Raw genomic sequence first — 11819 nt, forward strand, 5'->3', positions numbered from 1 at the left:
TACTATAATTTCTATCTCACATTTAAGAAAAATATATATAGAATATATAACTTTTATTTTATTATTTAAAATAAATTATAAAAATCATTTTCTATCTTTTTATCTTTTAATTAATACAACAATAAATTATTTTTAATTTATTTTCTAAATTTTAAATCTTCTCATATATTTTAAATTATTTAATCTCTACTTTTCATTTTGAAATCAAATATTTAATACTCAACATATGATTGCAACAAAAATATCAAACTATTACAATTATTTTTTAATAAATTGCATCTACTCAATGAGTCTAAAACAAATGAAATCTTAACCACTCATATGACTCCTAAAAAACCTCTCAATCAATCTCAAATGCATACATTTCTTATCTAAATATTCAAAAATTATAAATAAGCTTCAAAGTTTTGTTTTTTTAAATCAGATCAAATTTGACAAATATATGTTACTTAATTTTGTAAAAAAATATTAACAACTACATAACCTCCATTAACATAGAATTCATACCAAACAAATTATCCAACTTGTCTCATGCTTGCTTAGATGCAGTGAACTCCACAATGTGAGACAACAAATTGTCTCATACATGTAATCCAATTAACTCCTTAAGCTCATTTAACTTATTTCTTTATGGAAAAAAAAATCATTAATGAATTTAGGATGTGTTGCACTCATCTTTTACCAAAAACTCCTTAGTAGTGGTCTCATTTTCAAGAGCTTAATAGTCTTAGGTTGTACCATGATTAACAACAAACAACAAACAACAAACATCAAGCATCGAGATAGCCAAAATAAATAAATAACTAATGGGCACTTTAATCCTGTCTTACTTTGCAACTCCTCCAAATGACAATTGGCACCTAAATAAAATTTGTATGATGGATTAAATTATAAATCAGCCATTTTTAATATAGTGCTTTCTACAGTGTACCAAAGGTTCACTGCAGTTAGAGAAACTACTAAGCTAATTGTAGCAGCCCATCTTATGCCGGCAGCCAATTCCACAACTCCCTGTTTAGAATAGCATGTGTTGTGGTTAGCGACATCATATGGCTGTGGCGCCACTTTTATTACCTCTGGCTCACAGTCCCCAGTGTTCCATGGACACCCATCAAAGCACAACAAAAAGGGGATTTTACCAAGTGTTCCCATGGATACGCACACCAACTGCACAAGCATAGCCATGGCACGTGAATAGTTTGACAAAATGCATGAAAAAAAATGGGGTGTCATGGAATGCCAACATTACATTATCTGTTTAACATTGCTTTGCCGAAAGGGTTTAAGCAAGGTATGGACATCCATCAAAGCATGATTGAGTGGATTTTTTAAGATGTATTAGCTTCAAGTGCCACTTCTGATTAACACAGCCTTCACAAGAACATATGCACGTAATTCAACGAAGAAGAAATTAAGCAGAAATTCTTTCTTGAAAGATTCAAAATTGTGATTAATTTTCTTGGTACCTTATCTTGTGTGGATGAGATTTGACGTTCCTTGTAGTTTCCTATGACATTCACTAAAGTGGCTCAAATTTCAAGCTTATAAACCGGGAATTGCAATGCTTCTGCACATCACTGTCTTTCTCCATGTTATAGTTCTGTCTTATGCAGATGCCGCTCCGGCCTTACAGAGCAAGGGCTGCAGTTGCAACACAACTCTTGTTCAATTTAAGTTTTGTTTTTTTCAAAAATGGATGTTTAGTAGCCCGAGGTCTAAACAGTGCACAGCAGGACATAAAAAATGAAAGGAATTCCAGGCCTTTCAGTACAGGGATTGATTTTGAAACTAACATCCAGTTCGAGCCAGGTCAATCTAGAAGAGATCCAGGGTAAGAACCCAATAACACAGAATTTATGTTCTGAAGTTCAAGTAATTACCACGCTCCTTGCTGTTACATTAACCATTGTATTTGCCTCGACAGTATATTCAATAGTAGAATTAAATGATGAAATCAATTTTATGAGTATAGCTTTCACATCAAAACAATGCTATGGATACTATGGATAATCTGAAACATGTACATGCAACCGTAACACTCCCCCGCCTGTATTTTTGCACAGCATAACTTGCAATTATCATTACTTCCCTGATTAAAAAGGCATAGAGCAGAAAATTAGAAGAGATCTTGCACAAAGACAAGTAATAAACCTTAAATGCCATCTGGATCTATATACAATAGCATTAGTTCTCATACAGTTTTGCTTCAATTACAAAGCACATGAATAGTTGAAGCGGGCTAGGGATTTGTAAGACATTAAATCCCATACAATAAACTCTTACTGTGATAGTGTATATTACTATTAAAGTATGGTAAAAAATTTCAAGAAATTCGAGAAATGAATCTGCTTCGCCATAGAACACAATAACCATAACATGTAAACCCCACTGGGTAAAATGCAACCCATTTCTGGACTCACATTCTCTTTTAATAGTGTTCCAACGGCTTGGTCCTTTCTATCCATGACTGGATGATTAGCAAACACTAAGAATCCAATGTGTATCCTTATCTGATGCTAGAAGTCCCTTTGTTTTCTCGTGTTTGCATGCTGTACATAATTTACAGAACCTGATAAATCCCAAAACCCCAATCAATCCTACTTTTCCTACTTTGGAATAACTAATCAAACAATTTAAATTACTAAAAAGAATGCCCATTTCATCCAAACCAATCAATTTATGGCTGTAAGAGGAATTCTTGATTCTCTCATGGATGAAAAATCAGACGTTAAATGTTTTAGCTCTCCATTTGCTTGCTTTAAGCGATTTTCAGATTTCATCTTTTGAAATTCTTGCAGTAGCTCATCAAAAGGAGGAGTTTGCAACTCTTCAATTGAAGCCATGCTTGGTATATTGATAGGCCTCCTCCTTGGTGTTGTACAAGAAAGTTGATCTTCCTGTTTATTCATAAATTGAAGCTCCCAAGAGTTAGAAATGTGAAGTGCAGATAATCCATCTTCCACTACCTTAGGCAAGAAAATGTTTTACTTACCATGTACTCATCTTCTAGATATCTGTGTGCTTCTTTGCTTATTTTTTCCACCTCCCCGTAGTGATTCTTTCTAAGTCGTATGAATTCATTTGAACAAGGTGCTAGTGTGGATTCAACGTTTGTGCAGACTTCATGATCCAATTCCAGTAAACCTATAAGCACAGCTATCATAGGTTATACGTGCACCAATATATATAGCATTGGAATTAAATTTATCTTAAAACCAAGCCAGAACTTACAGTCAATGGATGACATGAGGTTTTTATTTCCAGTCTGAAATTCCTCATTGGTGGAAGATAAAGAAAGTGTAGAATTAGCCAAAATAAGTTGATTTGCCTCCGTGCCACTCCTGCAAGGTCAAATTTATGTCAAAGTACCTCAGAATTATGTAACTCAAAAATTGACATGGGAAAATTAAAAATATTTGAGAGAACAGTATAGCCCAGTACTTGATTATTGAAGCAACAGCTTCAATATTGCTCTTCTCAAGTTTCTGCACTGATTCTTGTGCATTCTTCCACTGTACTCCAGCAGCAGTTGTTTTTGCCATACTGTACGCAAATTGGGTGATTAAGAGGACAAGACATAAAATGTCATAGAATGTATTTTTTTAAATTTAATGAGCAATTAATGATATCCCTACCATTCCTGTACAGTTTCTTCCATAGAGCTGTGCCCCCTTGTCACTGATGTTGTGTCCTCAACATAGTCAGTTTCAACTTGCTTCATGTATATATTCCACTGGTTCTGTACACCAGATGTGTCATGTCGCATATTTGACATTCCTTCCTGCAACTCATGAGTATTACTGACTGCATTTTCACGTAGATCATGCACAGAAGATTGTACCTGAAGGATATGAAATCAATAAAAAAGTTAAGAAATTAATTAAATGATTATCAAATAATGTTGTATATCTTAATTAGAATTATAAAAAGCATTGCATTCAATATCTACACTGCCTACTAACTTCTAATATGTTGAATATTGTAAAGATACCATACAAGGTTTTTGCAATTTACAGAAAGCTATTAAATTTGTTTGTGAATATAGTACACAACTAGCTCCATTTTTGTAAAAATCTTGCAAGTAGAAAACTAATGAGATGTTAAGAACTGGTGTGGAACAATGTTAAACTTGGTTAAAAAAAACTCTTTTCAATATGAAAAGTGTGATTTAAGAGAAGACTCACTAATTGTGATTTTCGAGCAGTTGAGCTTGCCAGCATTTCTGCAAATTTGTCCAAAAGTTGCTTCTCCTCATTTGCAGCACACTCCTGTATGCAAAAAATTAATATGTATATTTTTTATTATACCTCTAGGCTCAAAGAATCTTATTATAAAAAAAGTAGAAAAAATAACTCAAAAGGACCAGGTTTCTTTGAAGTCACCTGATATCTTTTTTCGAGATCCTCTAATTTCTTGTCATGAACTCTTTGCATGTCTTCCACAAAACAATTGAGCTTAGATGCATGCTTTTCGAGAGTTGCAAAGAAATCTGTATTGACTTTGGAAATAACCCTTGTGGATTCTATAGTTCTCTGAATAGCCTATATTTAACAAAAAACAAAATGTTAATTTGGTAGTTTGATTTGAATATGTTTGGCTTTGCATCCCACAAAAATTCTCAAAAGACATTATAAGATAAGATATGTAACAACCTCTCGTTGCTGTTGTGCATATGAAGCCATTGTGCACTCTTGCTTGGAAAGAGTGCCATGAAGTTCACTCAGTAAAGCCTCAGCGTCTAATACAGCTTTTCCTAACAGCTTTACACCAGACAGAAAGCAGACATAAACTTGTTATTCATTATGCCTCATGAATGGTAAGTCTGTAAACAGAAAACAGACATAAACTTATTATTCATCAGAGCATACACCTTAGAGCAGAAATCAAGAAATCTTACATTCTCAAGTGTGGATGCATGCATAGATACTGTTGAGTTGAGTTTAACAAAAGTAGAGAGAGAACTTCCATCCAGCGCACTTGCTAGGTCATGCAGGCCTTTCATTCCAAAATCATAAATTGTTTTCAATTTCTCAACCCTGTTCCTAAGTTCTTCTGTAGCCTGGGACAGCAGAGTACAGCCTTACATTAGAATTATGTAATAAATTTGAAAGAAGTAAAAATAGAAAGGCTGTTGGACCCCTACATCAGTTTTTGTAGATACAAAGGACTGCATGTGCTTTTCCATAGTTGATAGATGTTGTTGTTGTTGCTTTGCAGAATCTTCAACAGTCTTATGCAAGACTTCAAGTTCCTGAGTCAACTGTGACCGAAATGTTTGGACAAGAACTTTATTTCCTGTTTCTACCTTATCCTTCCGCTCTGAAGAAACAAAAGGAGTGGAGTTTAACTTGCATCCAACCAGGAACTTGCTATTTCAAGATCAAAAGTCCTCATATGAACAATAGGTATCAATTTTCAGAAACAAAAGTTCCTTATCATTTCAAGGAACAATAGTTACCTATTTTTGCAAATAGTCCTGATACATCCTGTGCTGTGTTCTCTAGTTCTGATCGAAGTCCACAAGCTTGTTCAACAATTGCTTTCTCTGCACATTGGTATTAAATTCCTGTTTCAGTACATGAATAAAGACAGAGTCGAATCAAACTGAAAAAGTAATATCAACAATAGCCACTAACCAGATTGTAACAAATTGGAGATGATGAATTCCTTTTCTTTGAGCGTACAGTTTAGCTGTCTATGCTTCTCTTCAAGATCATTCAAGGCAAACTCCGTATCCGCAAGCTTTTTCTGCAAGCCAGCATACAACTTTTAAGCCCACAAGGACACATAAGAAATTGTTAAGAACACCTAATATCCACCGATACACACCTCATTTATCTCAAGCTTATTGCATAAATCTGCACTTTGAAGTTTCTGAGAATCGTAAAGTCCTTGCAATTCCTCTATTTGCTGCATTCAGGCAATGCTACAAATTTAAAAGGAATAATGTAAAAGAAAGTCAAAACAATAAAATAACTGAAAATTATCATACCTTGTCCTTGGCTTCCATTTCTGTTTCCATGTGTTCTATCTTCTCTGTCATGGCCTGAAAATTTGAAACAAGGAGTTCAAACTTATGGAAAGCAACCTGCTAAATACAGGTAAAAGGTGCAAGAACTTTTAGACCACAAAGCCTACTTGAAACTGACGAGATCTAACCTTTTTTTCAGCTTCGTCCTGGAGGAAGCGGTCGCGTGGCAAATATATGCCATTCTTCTCCCTTGCAGCATGGACCTCTGCTTGTCAACACACACATGAATGTCAAATGTTTTGTTAACAAATATTTGATTTTTTAAGATTTAAGTTAGGCCTGGCAAACAACTACTTATGTGATAACTGCATTGTATGCATTTAGGATCAATCTTCCTCAATCCATTATTCATGAGTACTATGAGTTGCACTCCATAATAACCCACTCTCATGACCATGAATTATTCAAATGTTTTAAGCTGTTAAATTAGGCCCAGCAAACATCTCCTTATGCAATTATTTATTGGGATTTAACTGTGCAGTTTCAAGTCAATCTTTGTCAACACATAATTCATAAGTACAAAATCCCATTTCTCATGACCATGAATAGTCCACTTTTCACACATCGTATCTAGGAAATACTCACAGGGGGGAAGCACAGGAACTTCCTAAGAGATCAACCATACGCAGTTTTGAGTCAATCTTTATCAACACATAATTCACAAGTAGTGTTCCACAAAAATTCATTTCTCATTACCATAAATAGTCTACTTAGCACACATTGTATCTAGAACATACTCATGGGGAAGCACAAGAACTTGCTAAGAGGCCAATCATACCAGTACTACTCCAGCACTTGGAGTTTTCCCCACAATCAAGCCCATTTATTAGGATTTAACTGCATAGCTTTTAGTCAATCCTCATCAACCCATAATTTGCTAGTGATTAGTGGTCCATGACCATGAATGTGTACACTTGGTACTCATTGCATCTAGGTGATGTGTACTTTTGAGTCAATCTTCATCGACCCATTATATTCATGAATAGTGATTCCCTCATGGTCCACTTAGCATCCATTGCATCTAGGTGATGCTCATAGAAGTGATACATCAGAACATACTCCAGGTCAAGCATGCTTGACAGGAACCCCCTACAATCAACTCAATTTATTTATCTTGCTACCCATTTGCAAAACCTTCAGCAGCCAGTGGTGTGCCTTATGAACCTAGCTCAATTATTTCCATAAAAATGGTGTTTTCACAGTATATAAAATTACATGATGATTTATCATAAGTCAACTGCATAGTTTTGAGTCAATCTTCATCAATCCATTTGAAACTAAGCAGTTGAATCCCAATAAAGCATCACATAATTTGATATACTAAAAACATTTACTTGCTGAAAAGAAATCTCTATAATAGAAATGTTCAAGAAGCAGACCTTGTTTAAGCCTGTCAATCTCAGAATATAGATCCTTTATAAGAGCAGACTTCATCATTTTCTGGTTCACCTGCATGTACAAATAAAACATTCTTAAGTCAATTAGTGAAGGCAAATATTTGACAATAACTGTATGTATGCATCATAACAAAGAAATAACAGCAAACCTCTGGTTTGTTCTTGATACTCTTAGCACGATGAGCATAATCCAATGTGCTGAGAGTTTCTTCTAGACAATAGACTGAAGGTGAAACTGTAGCAATTATGCAAGTCTTTGTTTTCCCACCCAAAGAATCTCTCAACAGTCTTGTCAGCTTGCTGTCTCTGTTTGGACAAAGAAAATGCTAAGAATATAAAATAAGAGAAAATGAAATAAGAAACTGCAGGTTGACAATCCAATACCTGTAAGGTATGTGGCCTAAATGCTCAACCAGAGCAGTAATCACACGTCCAAGAGTGAGCAGGCTTTTATTGATCTCACCTGCCTCCCTTGCTCTTCCCTGCAGAATTTATTTCTGTGAAACAGTGTCTAAAGAAGACTAACGTAGGATCCAATATTGCCACTTTAAACTACTGTCAGTTACATAATATCATTCATTTTGTAATAGCCTTCCTTCTTGGCATACCTCTCGTGCACCAGAACGCGAAATATTTTCAGAACCAGCCAGATCAACAAGATTAAGTTTTCCACATTTAATAAGTTCTTCACCCTCTGGAGTTACTTCTTTGATATGAATTGTGATTGAGAATATGCAATGAGAACGACTGCAAAATAATAAAATATAATCGTACCATGTTGGCTAAGATAAACTCAAAGAAAAGTTCATTACAAATCGTAAGTAAAATTTGCATTAACCATACCTGCTTTGTTTATTTAATAAAGTTTCTGCAGTTTTTCTCTTGGAAGACCCTCTTTCTAATAGAGTATATATCTCATTCGCACTGCAGACGATTTCTTCTTCGAGGCCTCTTACAAACACTCCTCCTTTACCATCTTCCATCAGAGCAATCGGCTTTTTAGATTTATCATCAAAGGGTCTTGGGAACTCATCTGGAGCCAACAAATCTGTTATTTCTTCATTATATAGCTCTAGGCATGTAACTTTCATACTGTACTCAGCATTTTGAGCCTCCAATGTGTCAAATATTTGGCGGACAGCTCTTGGGATTACTCCTGAGTCAGAAGGAAACTCTCCATTCTACAAAATCAGCAAATCACTTAACATAAGAACAATTACCATCAATTCTCGGATGCTCTAACATGTTTAAAATGACAAAATAAGAAAAACCCTGCGGCTGCTTTAAACCATTGGGCTATGGCTGGTAAGAAAGTTGTGAATAGACAGTGCATTCTAAAATCCTATGATATCATAAAAATATATTATAAGAGGAGACGGGAGTTGATAAATACATATGCTAGTTTATAGAAGCCTAATGCCTAATAAAATTGAGACCATTAAAATACCTTGGCTTTTTTCCCTCCGCCTTCCATTGTGTATGTCTTTCCTGTACCAGTCTGGCCATAGGCAAAAATTGTGCAGTTATATCCATCCAAAACTTCATTTACAATAGGCACGATAGCCTGATCATATAACTCACTTTGCTGGGAGTTTGGACCAAAAACCTGGAACCCATTTTAAGTAAATACAATTTGACACATTAATATTTGTCTCCAGATTTGATTTATTAAACTTCATTAAAAATTGAAATGCTGGGTTTTAACAATAGTAGTAACCTTGTCAAAAGTGAATGTCCGATCAATATTCTTGCTGGCTGTACTTTGATAGACCGAGACTTCTCGCCTTTGCTCATTGCAGTTTATGACCTGGGGGACATTAGCCTTCAATTCATCCTCATTGAAAGGCCTGCAAAATGTTAACAGTAAAACATATCAAAGCTGTTTTCAAAGATTCTAAATAATTTTAAACTAGATTGTTAGCTAGCAGTACCTTGACTTACCTGCATCTCAGTAAAACTTGTACATTTACTCCTTTCTCTTTGTCATGTCGACTTGTTCCATTGGAATCCCCATTTTTAGTCCTCTCAGAGGCCTTGGGAGTTAAAGATGGAGAACTTAATCCCACCTTTTTGTATTCCATTATAACGGGAAAATATTATAAATCCCTTAAAAATTGTCACAATGCCTCCAAACCCAATGAGAAATACTGCTCATATGTCCGAGCTTCTACTCTTTCTAGACAGCACCGGTACTGAAGTATAAGCAACTCAAAGTTGAATCTGTAGGAAAAGTACAAAGGAACGTCAGTTGAGTAGCTTTATAAGGTAAAGCTAAAAAACGATTGATTACATTGTATTATGTTAAGGTATGAACTACTGTGCCAGTTTACATAAATTGTCACTTTTTCAAGCCAGGAAGCGGTTATAGTGCCAGTTTACCATAACTCTTCAGAAAGGAATAGTACAATCTGCTTATTCATTAACATGGTGCCCGATGACTCATTTGATGCATACTGAAGCGAGATTTAAAACTTTGCCTCGGGCAATTTGAGATTGGGAATCAAACAAATATTTCTTATCTTGGTGTAGAGCGACATTATAAATGAATATAACCTATATTAAATGTATTCTGGCACAGTCTTGCCTTCTTAAAAGCTTAAAATGGCTCTGTTGTACCACTCTTTAATTCTGACAGATACTCTTTTCACTCCGCTAGAGAGTAGATACATAATAGCAGTAACAACTCACGTGAATACCGTGTGGTTCACGATAAATTACGCTCATACTGTGTCACTTTACACAGACTGTTCTATTAAAGAAAAACTCGTAGATGACAGATCTAATGCGCATTTTACTCACAGAGAAAATCATGTCTAGCTAATGAAGAAGCTGTTAAAGACTTTTGCAGACTAACATACAAGGATATAAATAGAATGCATGAACTTAGGGTTGTAACAGACATCTTCTTGTATTTTGATTTTGCAGAAAAATGCCGCAATAGAACATGCCGAAGAAGGGATAGAAAAAATCTGTAATATACTAAAATGCAGAGCAAACAGGTCAATAAAAAGGCAAAAACAGTATAAACGCAATACAGCTAAATTCAGCAGCATTTCCCTAAACAGGCTCCATATCAAACCGATCGACGAGAAGTCACTGGTTCTACATTTGCTGATATATAATCCAAGCCCTGGCTGTAAAAATAAGGGCAATTAACACAAAAAATCTACTAAACAAATCAAAACCAGCAATGCAGAGCCAAAGAATTACGAAGATTGTCCCCGAATAGCCCTCAAATGTCGCATGAAAAGGCTACAAAACCCTAACGAGAATGCCCATTCGTACACAATTCCTTCTGCTACAAAATCAGATGCAGCGCCAAAAGAAAATCGGTACTAAAATTTCTATGAATTAAACGTACTAAATCCACGGGCTTCGCATCTGATCAATCAGTTCCAACCGAGCTATTTCACTTACCATTAATTCCATATTTGAAACAAACAAACCGATCAAACAAAGCAGAAAAATACTTCTCACTATAACACACATTTTTCTGCAAACTAAAACTTACCCGGACCTCTATCAAATATCTGACAGATCGACCACAAAATGCAGATCAGCGTACCCAGCTCAATGTAGATTTCTGTTTGTGTGGCTCCGATCGCTTCATCAAAGAAAACAATAAAACTTGTGAATCCTTCTGCAATTATGATTTAACAATGGTGTTAACTTAAAACCACTGGTGTTGTCAACATCTGTTTGACCTCAACCCCTTTCAAATCTGGCAGTGATATGTCATGATTTCTGACCGTTAGGAGAAGCGGCTTAACTCCAAATTCCAAGGCCAATTCTAACGACTACTTGTAAAAATATCCGCTTCTCCTCCCTCGTATAAATCCTACTGTTAATGGCCGTAGCCGAAACTTCATCTATTTCCTATCGCTTTTGTATATCCCTAATCAAACATTTTTAAAACATTTGATTCTTCCAAGGTAGCTTTCAAGATTTTACTTGATAAATCAGCCCTTTATGTTCCACATTTGTATATCAATATTAATATTATGTTCGTATAAAAAGTCAATTATACCCACGTGGAATGTTGAGTGAGACTTTATAGCAAAATTTGAATGCGTTCCAGATGATTCTTCTGAAAAGGTACAGAGAGATTTAGCTTTGTTCTTACTAATATTGTTTAGTACATTCTCTTCGAAAAATATTGGGTAAATTATTATTTTTTTCATCAATTTTCCATATATACAGGAGAAATGTTTTGCAAATGATCTCTCTCATATTCTTTTAGGTCAATTTATCTCAGATAAATATATAGTTATATTATTTTTTATAAAATTAAGTAATTTCTAAATTATGAATATTAAATGTGTAGATATATTTTTTTGTCTTATTTGAATAAATAGAATGTGTTTATTGTCTTTTTTTTTCTATTTGATGGT

At 34.9% G+C, this 11819-nt stretch overlaps 1 protein-coding gene across 1 annotated transcript; it reads right to left on the minus strand.

The window, feature by feature from the left end:
• Positions 1-2146: 2146 nt before the first annotated feature.
• LOC131044427 (kinesin-like protein KIN-5D) lies at positions 2147-11340 on the minus strand. Its single transcript, XM_057977747.2, has 24 exons — positions 10940-11340; positions 9370-9648; positions 9146-9275; positions 8876-9034; positions 8272-8609; positions 8037-8175; positions 7813-7910; positions 7578-7734; positions 7411-7480; positions 6160-6236; positions 5993-6046; positions 5830-5910; positions 5637-5748; positions 5459-5545; positions 5144-5319; positions 4898-5059; positions 4653-4760; positions 4383-4541; positions 4185-4268; positions 3636-3841; positions 3442-3543; positions 3232-3341; positions 2993-3144; positions 2147-2897 (listed from the first exon to the last, which is right to left on the minus strand). Exons 2-24 carry the CDS (start codon positions 9507-9509, stop codon positions 2673-2675), a joined length of 3126 nt encoding a protein of 1041 aa, XP_057833730.2. The 5' UTR covers positions 9510-9648; positions 10940-11340; the 3' UTR covers positions 2147-2672.
• Between the last annotated feature and the right edge of the window lie 479 nt (positions 11341-11819).

The sequence above is a fragment of the Cryptomeria japonica genome, chromosome 1 (assembly GCF_030272615.1).
Source record: "Cryptomeria japonica chromosome 1, Sugi_1.0, whole genome shotgun sequence".
NCBI classification, from domain to species: domain Eukaryota; kingdom Viridiplantae; phylum Streptophyta; class Pinopsida; order Cupressales; family Cupressaceae; genus Cryptomeria; species Cryptomeria japonica.

Excerpts from the sequence above, each read along its gene's own strand:
- LOC131044427 (XM_057977747.2), bottom strand. The coding sequence starts at position 9,509 with ATGGAATACAAAAAGGTGGGATTAAGTTCTCCATCTTTAACTCCCAAG. Across the intron at positions 3,842-4,184 it reads CTGCTCGAAAATCACAATTA|GTACAATCTTCTGTGCATGA; the intron begins GTGAGTCTTCTC and ends CATATCCTTCAG. Across the intron at positions 3,342-3,441 it reads GCTGTTGCTTCAATAATCAA|GAGTGGCACGGAGGCAAATC; the intron begins GTACTGGGCTAT and ends TTGACCTTGCAG.